The 20,914-nt window shown below is 40.2% G+C and overlaps 1 protein-coding gene across 5 annotated transcripts in view; it reads right to left on the bottom strand.

Moving 5' to 3' along the window:
* The window catches only part of LOC108424778 (nucleosome-remodeling factor subunit BPTF), a 75,098-nt gene that overhangs the window by 49,442 nt on the left and 4,742 nt on the right, over nt 1–20,914 (bottom strand). For 3 of the 5 annotated variants that reach the window (XM_037536450.1, XM_037536451.1, XM_037536452.1), the window contains exons 2-12: nt 19,884–20,357; nt 18,229–18,577; nt 15,367–15,587; nt 10,719–10,913; nt 9,873–9,917; nt 9,018–9,182; nt 5,685–5,831; nt 5,132–5,307; nt 4,556–4,917; nt 3,440–3,571; nt 1,063–1,192 (exon numbers count right to left, since the gene is read on the bottom strand). In XM_037536450.1, coding sequence (XP_037392347.1) covers nt 1,063–1,192; nt 3,440–3,571; nt 4,556–4,917; nt 5,132–5,307; nt 5,685–5,831; nt 9,018–9,182; nt 9,873–9,917; nt 10,719–10,913; nt 15,367–15,587; nt 18,229–18,577; nt 19,884–20,357 — 2,396 coding nt within the window. The remainder of the gene's footprint in view (nt 1–1,062; nt 1,193–3,439; nt 3,572–4,555; nt 4,918–5,131; nt 5,308–5,684; nt 5,832–9,017; nt 9,183–9,872; nt 9,918–10,718; nt 10,914–15,366; nt 15,588–18,228; nt 18,578–19,883; nt 20,358–20,914) is intronic. The other 2 variants (XM_017693003.2, XM_017693008.2) reach the window with 2 other exon arrangements.

Below are 20,914 nucleotides of genomic sequence, written 5' to 3' on the forward strand. Positions count from 1 at the left end.
GAGGAGGGGGCAGTATGTAGACCGAACTCTGTGAGTTCATGGATCTCCAGGAGGAGGGCTGGTAATCATTGCTCTAAAAGCTCCCTCACAGAAAGGTAGTACATGCAATGGTTACATGTAAGTTGCCTGATGTCTGAAACACTGTTTTGAGATGAGCTTTTCATGGCAGAATGGCACCAAAAGGAAATATATACTGTTAATATTTTTTTGCATTATCAACATTACATATGACAGGAACACACAATGTCACTGATGCAATCACCACACTCACTTATGGAGAATCTTCAGCCTGTTAAACATGAGTGAGTGAGTGAGTGGGTTAGGTCAAAGGGAAGCGAAAATTAGTGAATAAAAAGGCTATTTTCACATTGTAGATGTTGAGACTCCTGGGGTTAGATTCACTAAAGCTTTCTTGTGAAAAAACTTGGAGCTTCTTAAGACAAACATGAAGTTCACAAGCATGTTCTTAAATGCAATTCTCCACTCAGAGCAAAATAGAGGAAAAACATCAAACCAAGTGCTTAAAAAAGAGAAATCTGGAGAATTCTCTAGAAAACTAGTGGAAGAAACAGTCGACAGGAAAAAAAAAATCCCCTGTAGAAAATATGACAATCGTGGGGTGACGGATGAGGATGGGCTGGAGGAGCAGATTCAGTGTCCGTGTTAAATTTAGATGCTGACCTTGTCAACTCTTACAGCCTAAGACAAGTTTGAGGCTATCGCAAGCTTAAGAAGAGGGTTAAGAACATAATATTGTCAAGAATTCCAGATATTCCAGAGAGAAGAAGTTACCTGAAGAATAACAATTACTCTTTTTTCATAACTTTTTTCTTAAGAATGAAGTTTTAAAAAAAGAAGATTATTTTTCTTAAGACACTTTTGTGAATCCAGCCCCGGTTTCTTTCACCACTACCATAAAGAACCCTGAGTTGGTAAATTTCTCTACACTGAACAACTTCACAACAAACTGCTCTAAATGACTGTTTACATCATCAAAATTGAAATGCTAGTGTTTCCACAAAATTTTCAATTAGGCTGGACTATACACAAGCTTGTGCTCACCTGGTGTTTAATAGGAAATGTGTATTTGACCCAGGTGGCCTGCTGCATGGTCTCTTCTTCCTCCAGCTTCTTCTCCTTCTTCCTCACTTTCTCCTTCTCCTCCCGCTCCAGCGACGTCATGCGGTGAAGCCTGCACCACACACAGCAAAAACGCTGGTCATCAAACAGAATGCCTAAAACCCACACCATACATACACACCCACACTAAAACGCAAACGAACCCTGAGACTCGGCCCACCAACCCACTTTCACTCCCTCTCCGACACACACAAACTCTCAGTTTGATGAAAGACCCACTAGAGTAGCTCCTGGGTTTATTCTGGAACACCTCCAGTCCTAACACTACACTAAAGAGCCTCTGGTGGGTCTGTGGGGGGAAGCAGGCCGGCTAATGCAGCCGTTAGCCCTGGGGCTAAACCCAGGGCAGGAAATCCACTCTCCTTCTTGCACTGTGAGCTCTGCTGTAAGTGGGCTGCACCCAGTAATACGGACTCTACATAAATATTAGCTTACAACACAAACCGCCCCTTTGATGCTCGGCAAACATCCTTGCGCATCGCGTGCAGCACCGGCACTAGCGGTCAGCGGTCAGCACGGTCAGCTTTGAGGGAGAAGTTTAGCAAAATGTGATTAAACGGCGCTCTGCTTCGTTTGATGTAATGTAGCCAGAGAAGGCAAATAAGAGGAGAAAACCATCAAACAGCCCTACTGATGTTAGGAGCCTCAGAGAATTACAACTGGTGTTAAAGGCAGAACAGAACTTTAAAGTTACTGTTATTTTGCTATAAAGTTACGGCAGAGAAGCTGAGACCTGATGTTAAGCAGGGAACGGCTATGAGAAAGTGGCACGATAGGGAGCATTTTAAGACATTTTAAATTCATTAAAGTGTCAGATGAGCCGATCAGGTAGGTTCTTATAGTCCTGTTATCAAATGTCATTATCTAGGTAAAATTAGGTATTCATCTCTCTCGTTTATGAGGGGTAGTCTTGATTAACAAACTATTTGATTGATAATTGACAATGCAATGATGCTTATCTACACATCCACAGGGATCAAAAAGTCTGAGAGCACAAGTGCAGGAGTGTCCAATGTCTGGTTCTGGGACCAGATTTTTTTTTTTTAAATGGGGCCATGGCATCAGTTTTAAAGTGGTCATAATTGAGCTGCCAGCTAGTAGTAGTTGTAGTTTTACCTTTCACGTGATGGTGATAACAGTACCATAAACAAAGTGAATTGGACCGCACTGTGAAAGGCAGTTAGCTGAAGTTCACCCCTTTAAAGCCGAACAAAACTGTGGCTATTTCTGCTGTTTAATCTGTTCCTTCTGTTTAAAACCGAACACTCACTAAAAATTGCATTACATTTTTAAACAAATAGACACTTAAATATGACTATACTTAATACATTCGTCATATTCTGTTGTCAGTCATTTGTTATAAGCACTTAGCAATCAAAATTGTCCTAATGCACAATCTAACAATAACAGAATCCTTGCATCTTTTACACAGTGATAAGAAACAAAACAGCTCATAGAAAACTCTTAAAATGCATGTACTGTGTTGAGACGTCTCTGGCAGCAGATTTATATATGTTTAAGGGGTTATCACCAAATTCTTGCAATGGATTGCCAGCTAGAGGCTCATTTGACTCACTACTTTACGTAATTATAATTTTCATATTTTGTTTGGACACCCCATACTCATGTAAATGTTTCTATTTTGTATACTTTTCTAATTTACTACAAAACTTCATTACATTTCTATTATTAGCATAAAAATCTGAGTGATAAGGAAAAAGAAAAAATCTTTCAAATTTTGACATGAATTTAGAATTTCTTAGTATTTAGTCCCGTATATCTGTTTTTTTGATTTAGTGACAGTGTGCACTCCACACATCTGTGCAGGTATCTGATGAGTAGATTAAATGCAGCTGAGAGTCATCTGGACATAAACCTAAATGGACGAGATATTATAAAAAACTGACCTCTTTGGGGGAAAAAGTCTTAACATGACCAATGTTACAAATTTGCTCCAATTTAAGTAGTGACTCAGAAATAGTACAATCCTTTGTTTGAATAGTTCTTCTTTACTTTACTCAGCATAACTTTTCTTTGTTTTCCTTTTTTTTTTATTCAGATCCTTTCTATTTGTAGGTTTAAATGGAAAAAATCCCAGGTTCCCAGTGTGGTCTCAGACTTTGGGAGCCCACTGTAGCTAGCTATATTACTTGCTACACAGCCAACAGTCACGGCAAATTAATTTGCGTCTTAGAACAACAAGAGATCCCACAGTCACCACACACAGAACTCTCAGGTATGTGTTCGGAGTTTAAATTTCACCAATGAAGGTGCAGATGACCCCCTCAGTAAGGTTTACCGTGTGTGTCCCAGCGAATCTTTCCATACAGGCAGCACGGCCACTGGTTTGATGGTGCACTCTAGGATGGCTAAAGCCAGAGCAAACTCCCGTGCTTTGCTGCACATCTGCACAGCCTTGATCCAATTAGCCCTGAGAGGAAACATAAAGACACAGCACCAGATTAGCACAACCTGTCAGACACTGTAAATCATAGGCTTTGTCCATACATGATGCTCTATTCAATCATAGAGTGTGAGTCACCAAAAAAAACGAAATGTTGAATGGTGTCTGGCTTTCGACCAACCACCCAAAAAGACTCCAACAAGACGTAAAACTCGAAACGTGAGCTCAGTAGGTTACTCATTGTGGTATTGGCAAGTACTAAAAAACATGTATGCAAACTTATTCTGGAAAAAAAAATGGTATTGATGCATCTCTATTTGTAGTCCTTTTTCTTTTAGCCAGTTTGAACCAGATTTAGACACTGAATAACTCTCCCCATTCAGTTAAAGAAGTCGGTCACCAATTCTCAGTGGAGCTCTGCAGCAGCGCTATGAGATGGAGCTTGAGTTCCAAGTGTTAAACAGAGTGAACAAACCACAGGAGCCATCACAACTACTGACAAGAAAGATGTTTGTAGTAAGGTGCATGCATTCAAAACTGAACATTGGACAGTGAGACTGTCTTGGGCTTTGTCAGCCCTTTCTGACACAAAACGAAATGATCCTAGATATTGTCAGTAAATTACTGCAACATAAATGCAAACATTGATGGTTAAAACCACACATATTCGCATTTATGCCTCGATTTATTTTTACTTTTTGCATTATCCCTAAAATTAAGCAGAAGTGGTAACTTTTCCACAGCTAATACTCATGTAAATCAACATAGCCTTTCATAGTAGCAAGGTATGTCAAGAGGTGCCGCGTTGGTTATGTGTGCACATTTTTTATTCTTCATGTCTATTTCTTGTATAGTAGTTTCTGGCCAGAGAATACAACAAAATAAAACATTTACACTTTTTTTTAATACAGTCTAGACCAATCAACAACAAATGAGCAATGCTTCAACTTTAAAACTAGAAGAGTTTTGCAGGTTAGGCTAGTGATAGTAAAAGCCAGTTAACTTCCACACCTGTGAGAGGCCCAATTGGGGTGCAGGAAGGGTGCTGGGACATTGTTCTCCAGCTGGATGATAGTCAGCCTCAGCGTAGAGATGGTCAGCATCTTGGAGCCATGCACAGAGCCGTTCCATTTGAAGTCTCCAGCAGGGGTCATGCAGAACTTGTGGGACAGGTGTCTGCGCTTGTCGTGGTCTTCTCGATGCTGGTGCTTGTTGAGGGCTAGAGCGTTCGTGCTGTACTGGTTCTGATAGACCCGGTACTTGCCCTCCTGACCCAGGCGGAAGAATGAGCCCAGTGAGCCCTTCACGATGAGGTCTTTGGAGTTGCGTGGGTTCAGACGGGCAACTTCTCCCTGCTGGCTTACCACCAGAACCTGAGGAGAGGAGAGGACTTTAATTCTACAGCATAGGTGTCCTGTTCTGGTCCTACAGGTTCAGAGTCCAGCACAGTTTCCAGATCTACTTGCTCAAACATATCTTGGAGTTAAATCAGGTGTTTTTGAGGAAAAGCATGGAATGTGAACTAAGTGGGACACTCCTGTTTTTAGAGAAACATAAACAATAGAACCAATGGCTGTTTATGATCACCTCTTTTCCCTCCTTGTATCCCTTATTGGCCTCATGTAGTGCTGCTGCCACCTGCTGGCTCTTTTGCTGACTAAGTTTGCTGTCTGGGTTCCTCAGACGAGTGACCATGCGTGTGGCTGTCATTGCCCCCTTCACTCCAAATGGTGTCTCTCCAATGACCTTCTCTTTCCCCTCACCTGCAAACATAAAGATAAAGGAATTCACTCTAATGCACCACCATTCACTTGTCCAGACACTTCAGATTGGTTTCCTATAGCTGGAGGTGGACTGCTGAGGTCATGCATGTGTACAACTACTGCAACCCACACAAATTAGAATTTTAAGTACAAGAACCACAAAGAAACACACAAAGACACCAAACAAAAAAAGGCAAAGCGCAGATGTTCAGGAAATAAACAATAAAGCCCTGTGTCTCAGACTGGGTTTAACAGCAGAAATGGGCAGTACTGCATTCTTGAAAGACTAATATTTTTATATTCTCCCAACAAGAAGGAAGTGGTCTGCACCTACAAGATATGCAGATTTCCTTATTAACAGAAATGAACTGACTCACTGTTCTCTTCCTGGCTGGATACGGAAGCTTTCTCTGCAGCGTCCGGATCATCCATCCCCCTCAGACTACTGCTGCTCTCATCGGCTGTCTGGGGGGTCTGCAGCGAGGGGGCCACCTCCCCAGCATCAGCGGAACCTAAGGACTTATCTAGAGAGAAACAAAATGGCAGATGGTAGGCTGAGCCTGGAAAAAAAGAGGTGGGGTGCACCAGTACTATTTACTGATGAACCAACTAAACTAAAAAAATCACTACTTTATATTTTACAACACTAATTAATAAAGAAAGGACAAAATTTGGTTTTGGATTTTGGATGGGGTGAAATCAGAAAAACTAGTAGTTCTGATCTCAGCGACAATCCATATGGAGGCACTAATTCAAGTGACTTATTATTAGAAACTGATATCAGTGATAATTGCAGGTACAGGCCTACACCCTGTAGAAAAGGAGCAAGGAGAGGAGGCAAAATAACTGGATGAAACAACAAGACACAAAAAATGAAGTAATGAAGGTAATAAAATAAAGGCTGTAGAAACACAAACAACTTCAGAAAATGTTTCTTAAATTTACAAATGCAAATAGTCAGTCTCACAAAAACCTCGTCTCCAATTCTGTTGATTTTTACTTTCTTTGCATAATTTGAAAACTCCTTTTGCAATTTGTTAAAACTTTATCATAAATGGACCAACAGAAACAGTTCAAAATTCCTTGGGAAAATCTTGTTACATTAACGTCTTTAAACAACTTCAGAATATTTTTTCCTTCTGCTGTAAAGTTGTTTTGGAGAGAAGTTTTTTTTCCAACAGTGAAAAATCCAGTTCCAACAGTTAAATCCAGCATCCAGTTCTGGATTTTGTAATCACTGTTTAACTGAACTGTTGGTGTAAGTGACTGGTCTAGTGTCATACCTACCAGTGATTACAAAGCCTGAGACCAGAAACTGGATTGAAGGTCCAGATTGAAAGACCTCCGTTATAAACAGTACACACACACACACACACACACACACACACACACACACACACACAGCATGTACAGTGATGCAGCAATAGCTGATTTGGAGCATTCAGTTCATTTTAGCCACAAACTGCTGATGGCCTGATTTGGCAGTAGTCAGCAATAGCAGTGAATGCAAAGCATGCATCATTTTCACTGCAATGATGCAGAGAGCAAAGATAACCACTGAGAATGAAAGCAAAGACAGAGAGAAAACCTGAGAGCAGGGGTGTAACATATGCACATATTTTCAGGTTTGATGCAATTCTGCAGTCAAGATTTTCAGTCTTTCATGTGTTAAAAGCCTTGATTCTATAGACTCAAACAACCGAAATGTTGCTTCAAAACAAAAGATTAAAAAGTATCATGCAAAACTATGATTTCAGAGCTGAACTTCAAAAAACAGTACAAAATCCTAATATGCCCCACATTACACCTCATGCATGTCTCCATTTTCAAAAACCCTAAAACTTTTATATTAACATTAATATGTCACAAAGCACAGTCAAAGAAATGTGCAGAATCCACATTGAGCCTAACATTAAACATTAACTGTAACTAGATTATATTTTCTTTTTTTTGCAAGTTTACATCTGAATCAATAAGATTCTTATAGGTAATGTGGGTGTTGCTCATATAGTTAATTGTCTTTGATATTCTGATACTTTCCTGAAACTGTCACACAGAAAAGAGAACCATTTCGAGCACTAAAGTGAAACTGAAGCCGCAGTATTGATATCTGACTCACAATGCAGCCTGACTGCAAATTATTGAAAAGCACTTAAGCTCCAAATCGAATAAAAAGAACCATAGAGAGTAATGCAAACTCTTTGCTTCTAAATGACACAAGCTGGCACGAATGCAGTGTGAAAGAAGACAAAGCAACCACAGAAGAACATGTAATTTGCATCTTACAGACAGTGAAGCCAAACAAGCAGATGAATGAATGAGGGCATGAACGCAGCTCATGAATCGAAAAGATGAAGATACTAGGGGTGCATGATATATGAGCGGCAAGTAATATATCTCTGGGATTTTCTTTAACACCAGTGGCAATATATACAGCCAATATTTGACTATATTGTCAAATCTAATACAATAATAAGCTCCCCACACAAATATTAGTCACCTTACGTGTTTAAAGTGGTAGTAACTTCAGGCTCCTGTAGTTTCCCTGTTGGGGTAGTAGTGGGCTTGAGGTTAGGGAACCAGCCTTGTGACCGGAAGATTGCCACTTCGATCCCCTGAGCCGACAGTATGTGACAGAACTGCCCTTAAGCAAGGCACCTAACCCCCAACTGCTCTACGGGTGCCTTGGAGGGGGCCACCCACCACCCTGGGCAAGTGTGCTCTCTGCCCCCTAGTGCGTGTGTGTGTGTGTGTTCACTAGTGTGCATGTATGTGGTGGTTCTAATTTCTGTGTGTAAGCGCAGTTGGCTAAACTTTCTGAGCTCTATTCTATTCCTGGTTACAGTGGGCGAAGAGACACACACAAAAAAAAACCAACTGTTCATTTCTGGAAATGTGTTATCTAGTCAGATGAACCTCGTTTCTGCCTGTATGTGAATGATGCTGGGCATCGTGCTCATCATAGACCTCAGAAGCTACTACGTGCAAGGTGCAGATCAAGCTGGAGGAGCTCTGAGATGTTCTGGGAGAGTTTTATTTACATGGAAACGGGTTGAGGTGACAGTAAATTTGAACCACAGTGCTCACACTGAGCTGGTGGAAAACCTCATCTTGGCAAGGAACATAACATCATTTTCACAGGGCTGCAAATGTGACTGACTGGCATGATGAACATTCAGGAGCGTTCACACATCTGGACTGGCCCACAAAATCCCCTCTTAAAAATCTGTGGGACTACTTGGAACGGCTAAGACGCCAGCAAAGGCTAAGATGCCAGGAAAGGCTAAGATGCCAGGAAAGGCTAAGATGCCAGGAAAGGCATCCACAAAATCTGGCTGAACTGCACAATTCCTTAATGCAACAGTGGCTGAACACTGGTGTTGCCTACATGCAGAAACTTGTCCAGTCCATGCGAAATCAAATCATAGCTGTTATTAATACTCATGGAGGTTTTACACGCAATTAGTAATGGTAACTAACAGGTAACAATTCTTTTGTCCAGTGAGTCAAACAATGATGCAACCTATTTAACCTTTTTTAATGCACTTGATACATGCACAGGAAGGTGGACATTACAATCACATTGCCAGACTGATATCAGTGCACCCCTAGAGGAAGCAAACGATGATGCACCATTGCTGTATGCAGTGGATGTATCCATGCACTAAAAGCACATCAACAAATAAGTATTTCATTTTTCTGTGCCATACCTGCCGTCTCAGGCAGATCCTCCAGGTCTCTGGAGCTCTGCTGAGATTCAGTGACTGCAGCTAACCCAGAGGGCTCCGCTAGTTGAGGGGCAGAGGGCCCAGAGTCCCCTGGACTGAGGGCCTCTGCACTGCAGTGCTTCACCGCACCACCAGATGGTGCCTCAGCTACAGGGAACACACGCTGATGATGAGCCAAGCAAGGCCAGAAACATAACCTACACAAATATGCAAATGACACTAGACCTCTGAAGTTGCCCATCAGTCTGTAGTCAGTATCAGATCATATTAGGAAACTGGGTCTAAGCAGTTATTCTCTATGGCAAAAATTAACAGCGTTTTCAAAAAATGTTTTTAAACCCAATACTTTTTTTCTACAGATATTTTCCCATGAATATCACCAGAACTTCTGAATAAATCTTCTCAACGAGGTCACTATGTAGTTAAAATATAAACACTATTACATTCATGCTATAAGCAAGCTAACATTGAAATGCTGCACAAAATCACTGAAATGTTGCATAAAATGAAACCTACTGTTCAACACCACCCACTCAAACTGTGAACTACCTTTGCTAAAACAATTTGACTACCACAGCTGACAAAGCCTGCGGGACTGTGTACGGTATTTTGGTGAGGTCACCTTTGTGATCTCTGCTCAGTGTGCATCACTGTTAGCTTATATGTAACAATAATTTTTTTTGACTACTGTTGTATTACAAGTCTCATAATTTAGAGCATCCAGTGACATTCAGAGGAAAAAGTAACCATAACAGCTTTGGAACATTTTCGTTCATCACAAGGTGCAATGTTTGAAAACACCATTCATTTTTCCCCATAGAGAAAATCAACACATACCCAACGTTCTGTGCCTGATTGATGCTCCGTAAATGCACAGTCTCACTGTACAAGAGAGTACAAATTAGAGCGCATCTGACTTGTTGCGAAGTTCTTAAAATAAAATGATACAGAAGTGGCTTCTACAGGAGCTTTTAATCTGGCTTGTTCATTCTAGGTTTCGGTTATGTGTGCTACAAACTCAACCAAAAGTGGATCCATGACTAATTCAGCTAAAAAAAAACAAATGTATTAATCATTCTATCCTTTTTTTGGATTGACAGTCATTTTGTTTACTATGCTTATATTTTTTTTTAACAAATAAACGCCACATACACTGTTTTTATTGTTGTAAGGGCTCAAATGACCACACAAGTAACCCCAAGTTAAATATTAAGTCAGCTAGCTAGATGTTATCTACAAAGGTACAACACAAGATCACCTAAATTTACAAAATAACTGCACAAACTGAAGGAGCCATGGGAGTGTCAGGCCATGAGTGTAAGAGTAAGCAATATGACAGTTATCGTGATCAAATTTGCTTGCATGATAATATGCATTTCTGAGCATACTGAAGAAATTTACATAAAGGACACTGACCTACTGCATTTTGCATTACATGGTTATTTGGTTTTAGTGCAGCACATTATGTAAAATGCCGAATAATAATAAATGCATTCATTGTTTTTGTATTTGTGTATTTTAAAGGTGACACTACTATGGCTTTTTGTCTGTGTGTCATGACCTGCATCATTTATTGTGTTAATGACCAAGTATCAGGATATACCATTTATTCTAATTGCTGAACCCTACATAAGAGGCCACAGCTATACTGTCTAATTTATAACTAATCTACTGGTTCATTACCTGTAAGGGTAGCCTCCTCAGTGCCTGTTTGGACTGGTGGAGATTCATCTGCAAGCTTTTCCGACTCCTCCTCGGCTGTGCAAGGCTCAACCTCAACTTCTTCCTTCTTCAGTCGCTCTAGCTCCTCTGCTGCCCTCCTCTTCACCCCCTCCATCTCTTCCTCCTGCCTGGCCCTCACACGCTCCAGGATCTCCTCTGATGATGCACGGAGGCATGGAAAGATACATTTTTAAGCTCTTTCTTGGCCAAAATAACATGCACGGGATATTTTTAAACATAAACATAAAGTGTCGTATTCAGTTTACGCCACTGATATGAATTGCTATAATCATTGCAGTCCAAAGAAAACCATGTATCTCCAAAATAGGAATTTTACAGGAGAATGCAAAAACATTCTTAACTATTAATGTAATTTAAATGTAAAAAAAGGTGTTATTTCAAGTGACTTGGGAGTATTTCTATTGGTATGATCATCATGAAATTTTCACACAATATAAAGGGCGATGATGTTCAAACAACAATCAACAACACCTCAGTACTAAAGAGTCCCGGCCTGGCTGCTCTCCAGACACACTCTTATTTCATTCTGTGATCCCAGGGTTATTGGGTTCTTATACTTGCAGGATCTCATTTCTCCATCCTGGCCGTTTCTAGTGTCTCTGTTCAGGCACAGAGTCACTGTCTGGCAGGTAGATCCACTTCTGATAGACCGATAGAGTTGCAGCAATCCTACTGCCTGAATCTGACTAGACAACACAGATCTGTTTTTTTATATTATGACATGGAATAATCTGTAAAAGATTGAACATTCACAGTCAAATTACAGGTTTTGCTGATTTTCTAAGTGAAAAATCAACACACCCTCTACGGAACACACCTTTGCCAAAAGTATTCACTCACCCATCCAAATCACTGAATTCAGGTGTTCCAATCACTTCCATGACCACAGGTGTATAAAACCAAGCACCTAGGCCTGCAGACTGCTTCTACAAACATTTGTGAAAAAATGAGTTGCTCTCAGGAGCTCAGTGAATTCCAGACATGGATGAGCGTGTTTGGTGTGGAAGAACTCTACTTGAGTCCTGACCTCAACCCAATAGAACACCTTTGGGATGAATTAAAGCGGAGACTGTGAGTCAGGCCTTCTCATCCAACATCAGTGTCTGACCTTACAAATGCGCTTCTGGAAGAAATGCCCATAAACACACTTCTAACCCTTATGGAAAGCCTTCCCAAAAGAACTGAAATGGTTATAGCTGCAAAGGGTGGTCTGACATCGTATTAAACACTTATGGATTAAAAATGGGATGTCAGTCGAGTTCATATGCATGTGACGGCAGATGAGCGAATACTTTTGGCATTATAGTGTATATCTGTACACAATACTATTTGCCATTAACTTTTGCATAGGTCTGATTTTTTCCTGCAATTTGTTAAATTTAGTGAATAAACAGCAGCTGTGCATTAAACTGTGCAGAAGTGTGTTCTCTGTAGAACTTTTTTTTCTCAGCAAAATTTATTTTTCCCCCCCAGGAAAATCAGCAAAACATGTTATTTGTTGAGGGCACCCAAACTTTGCATACTGTATGAAGTACTACATCTGCTGTCTCTACGTGTCTACTTGCATGTAATAATTATTCCCCAAGCATGAAAGGTTTTGGTATCTACACTAGTGTTCAAAAAAGTTTCTAAATTCTTGTGACATTAAAAACTGCTGTTATTTTATTTAATTTTAACTTGTACGGTGCAGACTGAAATGCTACAGCTAGAAGTATTTTAAGATTTTTTTTTTCTTTTTAAGCTTTTGGGACACCAAGATGTTAAAACTTATGTAATATACTGAAATTTCTTGAGAAGCTTTGCATCTGGAAATTATGTTATTATAAATATTATTTTCATTAGAACATTTTTAATGACATACTGCTTTCTCAAAAATGAGAAATTTCTGTGCATTTTTGTAACATTACAATTTTCAGCTTTCTACTAATGAATTGAAATTAGTCAAGCTGTAGACTAGTAGACTCAATAAAATCCTTTTACACATTTACATGCATTTTTTACTGCAAACAGTAATTCCAAACTTTGAGCGCTAGAGTAGATCACTGTTCTTGGAAGAAAGCCTTTTATCTCAAAAATGGTAACTTTACAGGAGAAGGAAAAAAAACGTACTTTACTTTTAATGTAAGTCAATAAAAGCAGAATTTTTTGCAATTCTGGGTCGTTTCATGGGCTGGTCCATTTATCATGAAATTTACGCACAATGTAAAGGGCAACAAGCATTTTCAAATTATGTCAAAAACTGAACACAACTGGAGTTATGAGGTTTTCTTCTGACAGTAATGAGAGGTATTATTACATTAGTATTCCTAACCCAACTCTAATCTTCACGTCAAAAACTAAAAAAAAAAAAAAATTTAATCTTCTCATTAAAAATGAAGCGGAGCTTTTGTAATGCATACATGCAAGGAAGAGAAAATATTTTACAATATCATAATAATTTTGCTGCTCAAATTTCTCTCATCTTTCCTACACTTTTGTCCTAATAAAGCATGAAAATACTCTCTCTTATACACACACACACACACACACACAGACACACACACAGACACACACAGACACACACAGAGAGACACAGAGAGACACAGAGAGACACACACAGACACACACAGACACACACAGACACACACAGACACACTATGACCTCCTTAATCCTCAACTAAATCACTGCTTCCACTGCTTGGGTGTGTGGTGGGAGGGGTGATTATCAGGGAGGGAACAAAGCACAAAGCAGACAGAGGGGGCAGTGGGGGGGGCTCTACTAATGATAAGAGTATTACCATGACAAACAGAGAGGATACCATGCTGTGTGTGTAGCTGAATGGCAGAAAGAGCAACAATTTAACAGAAAATCCCTCACACTGGACAGTTTTCTCACCCAGCACAAAGACTGGGGCAAGCAACTGCTTTGTTCAGGCTACACTTATGTGACACTGAAGGCCTATGCTGATGAAAGCTGTCTTGCTAAATTGCCTTTACATATTTAATTTCCAGTCAAAACGCCACCGATTTAGAAAAAGAAAAAAAAAAAAAAAAATCAATAAAAATCTGTATAATTAAAGGCAAATTACAGTTAGGACTTTTTCACTGTGGCACTGATGGGAAGCAGACGTCTGAGGAGTTTAATGCCCCCAAAAGCTGCCTGATGTCTGATACATTGTTGTTTTTTTCTTGTTGTCGTTTTTTTTTAAATAATAATTTTGTGAAAATTTTGTGTTTTGGCTTAAAATGTGTTTTAATCCATTGATTTTAACCTATTAATAGCGGCGGGGGTGGGGGTGTACATTCAGGGCATTGTAAGGTAAAACAGTCCCCACAGATTTTACCATCATTAACATTTACATATAAAAACTCAGAAGACACGTGTAGGTTCACTGGTTGTTTTGGATAGTAAATAAAATAGCTATATTCATGTTGTAGACATAGGGCCCCCTGGTTCCCATCACCACCATTATAAAGAAATGCGAATTGGTAAGTTTCTCTACAATGGACCCTTTCACATGACTTTGCTTATATCTAAAAGCCTGAATTATTCAGAAAATTGGAAAAATTGGGGGAATTTTAAGTGCCTATGTTTGTCCAATCCACTTCCAACTCCAAAGCCAATCCTACAAAATGCTGTATTATAGCACAACAAACAGATCAAATCAACCAAACTATAAAATGTTTTTTTTTTTTTAACCTATTTAAAAATGTACAATATGGTAGAATCCATATAATAAGACAATTTTACATTGGTTATCACTTTTACACTTGTATACGTCTCAGCTCTACACTGCAGTCCAGTGCACATCTTGTGTGAAAGATAACGTTTCTGTGGTTTATACTGATAAGGATCAAAATGACGTCTCAACAAGATAAGATCACCAGGAAAGAGAAGAAGGTACTTCAAAAAGAGCCATAAATAACTGCATTTCATTAACCACTAAATACTTCATTTACACAGTGTTTGGGTAGTAAATACATACATTACACCAATCAGAATCCAAATACAGGAAGTTCCTAATCTTGGCTTTTGTCTGTATCTAAATGCTTACTAGACGGAGGGTCAGAATCTCACACTCCTTTACAGAAAGAGTGCCTCAACTTCACCCTCATATGTTTTCACATGTTACTGAGAGTCTGTTGTGTGTTTGTTTAATCTGAAACAGACCACTCACAATAAAGTGTCACCCGATTTGGATACAAACCCCAAACATTCGCTACCAGTGAGACACTAAAATTAAAATTCTTGGCCCAATTAGACATTTAGGGCAACGTTGAAGATTTTCTTAACTTGTCTTTCTGTCTTTTTTTAACAGCTACGTTCTACTGTCATTACCACTGAAACTGTTTTCAGTGCGTTATGCCTGTTTGTATTTTGTTAAGCCTCTAAAAATGGGAAAGACATGTAAAATTTAATTTTCAAAATGTAATCTTTTCATCTTGAATCTGTTAGGGTGAAGATGTGGTGGTAGAAAACAGGAATTCACCAAAATTACAGCCTTCAAATTTTTTTCAGCCAATAAAAAATTTAACGCACCACTATTCCTTAGTGCCACATCCACACCCCAACTGATCTGAGAGCAGGCCAGGTTCTTGCAGCTCTTACCATTAGCGGCAGTGAGGTAGCACTTGTTGTTGCCGCGGGCCTTATTGGTGAGCTCCTCGGTGATGTCCATGTGTGCATGGATCTCCTCCCGCAGCTCCTCCAACATGCGGCACAGCTGCTTCTCCCATTTGGTCTTATCCAGTACACACAGCAGCTCCGCCAGCTGCACCTTCGTACTGTAATACCAGATCGTTTTGTTCTCATGCTCTCCATCCTCCTCACTGCAGGAGAAAAGGGACAGGATGATGAGATGATAAAATGATGCTGATGCATTATGCTTGTGTATGAATTACGACATCATTAACTGGTAAGCATAAGAAAAGGCGTGACCTTGACATGTGAAATCAGTTAAGCACAATGCACAACATGATCTACTGTGTTTGCGTTACATAAGAGAAGTCCTTAAAGAGCGAGCAAGTCTCCAAATGTAGTACAGCATGAAGCTGTAAAGCATTTTGAATGTCTACACCAAAAATGTCAAGTGTCAGAATGTAAACAATCTCAGTAATCTAGACAGCAGAATGAAAAATGGCATTAAACCACTGTGGTCTTATGTTTTGGGCATCTCGGTTGTATCGGTTAACTTGTAAGTCTATTTAGCTAATCCTTTTCAGTGAATGAAACAAAACAAACAGTATTCACATCCAACTTATAACACTTTGGCCTTTTTTCTCCAAGTTGTTTTATAGAAGAGTCTTTGAAACTCACCAGCTGCTTCTCTCTAGCTTTACTGATTATAACAGGAGCTTTTTGGTTTTGCCTTTGCCATTAGGACACGGTGTTAAACAGCATAGGGTTTTTGCGTAAAACAACCCAACACTTACCAAAAAAGGACTACAGTTGTGAATAGGGGAGAATATGATAATACTTTCCAACAACCATATATACAGACATATCTTTAACATTATATAGGCCTAAAACAGTATCAAAACATAGCTATTCCCAAATTATTTCCATCAGAAACAGTGGACAAAAAGGCAGGGGTGGGGTCCAAAACCCCATAGTAACACAACACTTTGCAAAACACACTGCTATTGCTACCTTAACATAAAATTCAGTACACATTTTTATTATCATGATATGAGTTTCTGCCATAAACATATTGATAAGACCTGCAATGACTAAACAATTCAAAATACCTCACATACGCAGCACGAGAGCAGCGTAATTAGATTGTTAGGAAACAGCATTCGAATCTCAACACTTCCCTGTACTGGGCTTGAACCGTGTTCTCTCTGCTCTATTCGGCTAAACAGACAGTTTCTTAGCCTTTCAGTGGACAAAATGTGCTTGCTGCTCCAATTTAATCTAAACAGTTCTTCATTATTTTTATTTAGAATTTATCGCTTCTCATGTCGTCATCATGATATCCAACAGTTTTACAGAACACCACATTTATGTCCATATCGAGCGGTCCTACTATTTACTATGACAGTACTTGGCGTTGCGATAGACCCTGATCTGTTCTTTGACACACATATAACTAATATTACTAGAACAGCCTTCCTGCATCTCCGTAATATTGCTAAATTAAGAAATGCATTATCTCTACAGGATATAGAGTTAGTTAGAGTTAGTTCATGCATTTATTACTTCTAATCCCAGCAAAAGTATCAAAAAGCTTCAGCTGGTCCAGAGCACTGCAGTCAGAGTCTCACAAGAACCAGAAGGTTTGACCATATTAGCCCAGTTTGATCAACCCTGCACTGGTTACCAGTTAAATTTCTCATTGATTATAAAATTCTATTATTGACCTATAAAGCTCTAAACGGACTCGCCCCTCAGCACCTGAGTGAGCTTCTCTCCTACTATGAACCATCACGCCTACTTAGATCACAAGGCGCTGGCTCACTGCTGGCACCTAGAATTAATAAAGCTACATCAGGGGGGGAGAGCCTTCACATACAAAGCCCCCCAGCTTTGGAATAATCTTCCCATTAATGTTCGGGACTCAGACACAGCCTCAGTCTTTAAGTCTAGGCTAAAAACTTACTTGTATAGTCGAGCCTTTGGTAGTTAGTCTTCCCTGTCAGATCTAGACCTGCCTGAGTCTCTGCTGCTCTGTTAACACTGTAATCTGTGATCAGTCACTCATTACACAACTAACTCTGTGTGTTTCTCGTTCCTTTCTTTTACGAGTTGAATAGATGCCCATCCTGTGTATCTGATGCTGATGCCTGTTCTGCCTGGAGCAGGTGCCACTGCTCGCCAGCCTTCTGGACCGGCTTGACTACTAATGAGCTTCTTGCTGTACAACGCTGCGCAATCCTCACCTCAGATGCTGCTGCTGCCGCTGCATAATCATAAACTAATCAAATTAACCACTGCCCCACCTGTTTTTCCCCATTTGTACTACAATACTATAATACTTTATACTAACTGTTTTTAATGTTTTGCTGTCTGGTGTCGACCAGAGGAGGATGGGTTCCCCTTCTGAGTCTTGGTTCCTCTCAAGCTTTCTTCATCTTGCCCTTAGGGAGTTTTTCCTTGCCACTGTCGCCACTGGCTTGCTCATGGGGGCTTGGACCCGGATTTTCTTTTCTTTTTCTTTCTGTAATACTAATTGTTCTGTAAAGCTGCTTTGTGACAACACCTGTTAAATATATGCTATATAAATAAACTTTGCTTTGCTTGCAGTACACGCTTTAGGAAACGCTGTCTCTATTGCTCTCAACACCGGTCACTGCTGGAACACTCAAACAGTGCCTCACAAATCACAAACACACAAAAGAAAAGTTAAATAAACAAACAAACAAATAAATAAATAAGAATTCATTTCCAGCACTTGTTTCTTGATTGAAGTCCACTGTGTGAAGAATTATCATTACTTTATGTTGGTTTTGCTTAAGACTTTTAACTTACACTATGATCCTGCGTGTAAGGAACCAGTACTTTCTGCGGTGGCGATCAAATCCGACTGGCTCCTGCCGGATGTAGGGGCGGGTCTTCTGACTCTCTGTAACGCTGTCGCACACACCTGGCACCCGGTGAGCTACACACACCTCACACTGCCACTCCTCCTCTGGAACCTCGCGTAACGGCGGCCGCACACAGTCCAGATGATACACAGCAGAACACGTCTCACAGCACAGCAGGTCACCCAGGCTATGGCAAACGCGACAGTGGTCATCATACTGGACCACGCCCTCCGACATCAGCTCCTCCCGCGCCAGGTTAGTGGCCAGAAACTGATCCACGAGGAACTGCAGCACTGCAGAGAGAAGATTCAGAAGAAATTAATTCACAACCGCATCGATAAATCTGTACTGAGAACTGGGGACATGAGTGGACATCTAATTATCTCCAATTCTCAATCTGAAATTTTCATTCACATACTACACTGAGCATCAAATGTTTGGGAACACGTACAGACTAGTAATTCATTTTTACTACTGCTTTTTAGTTAAGCAGGAAAAAATACCTGCAAAGGTGTAGTCAGCATTAAGCAGCTCTCTTCTAATCCTTTGGGCATATCTATCTTTAAAACTTACATTCTTCTTTCAAGTGTCTGCCTTGGTATTAAGCACAGATTCCTAAACAATGACTGGACCGATTTATTTTGCAAACTCTTTTTATCCAGAGGGGATAAAATGTGCGGCTATATTCCCAAGACAGGACGCTCAGTAACGATGCCACAGTTTTCTTCATAATAAAACGTTTAGCATGCAAGCAAAGTCATTCAGAGTGGTTAGATGTGAAATGGTTTGCTCTAGAGATATTTAGAATCAAAACTGTTTACAGTGGTGGTGAACCAGACGTCTGGAGAGTTTATTGCTTCTAAAAGCTCCCTCGCAGTAGGTTATTAATACACTGCCTGGTGCAGAGACGTTGCAGGAGTGCTAAGGTTTGGGCCCAAACCTATTTAGTAAAATATGGCAGAGAGAATGCAGGGAGTTCTAAAACAAAACAGTTCCCGAGGAAAACTTTTCACTATTTTACCATCAGTAACACATATAACATATATTACACACATAACTCTGAAGACAAATGAAGGTTCAGTGGTTCTTCTTGAAAATGAATAAAGTTGCTACATGTGCTTTAAATATTCTGGTTCCACTGTAAAGAAATCTGGGTCAGTAAATTTCTCTATAAGGAAACAATGACTCCATCGATTTACCCCTTTAAAACGTTTCCATGGTCGTAGAGTTCCACGAGGAGTTTACTACCTTTCGATAGTTTGCTGTTAGGTATTATTAAGTGATTTTTAAGTAAATTATTAAGTGACTGTTATCCTATACCATTTCTCAATTTGTGGGATTTCTCTACATTTATGTGCTGCATTGCTGTCCCTCGCACTGCATGGTTGTGACATCATAGCCATGGTTAGTGAATAAATACACAAACAAAGGAGGTTGCTTTTGCTGCTTAGTTTCCTTGGCTGGACTCTCTGAACTTCGTCAAGACGTCAGTGCGTTTTTTTTAAGAGATCAAAAGTATTTTTAATAAAATACAAACCCCCCTTAAATGAAAACGTACCATATCTCTACAAACACACTTGCACAAACACATGCCCTTACCTTTCAGCTTGCTCTCCAGTGGTTCGAAGGGATAGTCCTCTCCATCCTGAAACTTCAGGACATGATGGTACTCCGGGTCACTCTCGCAGTAAGCCCGGACCACCTCAGGCCACGTCATCCCGTCCATAAAGTAAAGCGTCGAGTTCACGCTGTCCTTCAGGTCGGTGGGGCCGAAACTGGTGTTAGAGGTGTCCTCCTCGCGCAGTATGGCCTTCAGCAGGGCGATGTGTGTTTCAGCCAGCAGGGTACACTGTTCCTGTCCAGACACGGCAGCGCAGAAGTCCTCGAAGCAAAATGGTGAGAGACGCAGAACTGAGCTGAAGTTCCGCAGCACCTCGTAAATTGAGGCTGCGGTAAGGAGGTGCGTTGCTGGGACCAGAAGGTCATCTGAGGATTTTGGAAGGTCAAGAAGGGGGACATCTTTCTCCTCGAATAATGGAGTACGAGGACGACACACTCGAGACCTTCTACGGCCTAAAGAAACAGAACAAACAGAGAGAGAAAGATAAGCTACATAAACGACAAACTGTATCCTGCCTTCCGCCCGAAGACTGCTGGGATAGGCTCCAGCACCCCCCCGCGACCCTGACGGAGAAGCGGCTTAGAAAATGGATGGATGGATGGATAAAGAGAGGCTCGAATGCGGCAATGGAAAAAAGCTATTTTTGGTACAGAGAGTCACAAATGTTTTAAGTTATATAATATTACATTACATTACAACATACAAAAAAAAATCTAAGAATGTGGCCCCTTTTAATTGGCCTAGATGCATAATGTCAGCACTGAACAAAGCCAGTTTATTTGTTTAAAAAACGTGCCAAATGTTCTCCTCTGAGTGCTTCATATCTAAAAAATTAAAAACACGCCTGGATTCATATTTAGCTAAATTTTCTCCCACCTATGGCATCCCCCCTAGGTTTTTGTGCTGGGGGAAACTATTATAACTAAAACTGCTGAGGTACAAAATTCATTATTCTCAGTTTTCTGAATTTTTAGCCCCTACAATCGATATCAGCTACAAAACTTTCAAA

Source organism: Pygocentrus nattereri, chromosome 30 (assembly GCF_015220715.1).
Source record: "Pygocentrus nattereri isolate fPygNat1 chromosome 30, fPygNat1.pri, whole genome shotgun sequence".
In the NCBI taxonomy this organism is placed as follows: domain Eukaryota; kingdom Metazoa; phylum Chordata; class Actinopteri; order Characiformes; family Serrasalmidae; genus Pygocentrus; species Pygocentrus nattereri.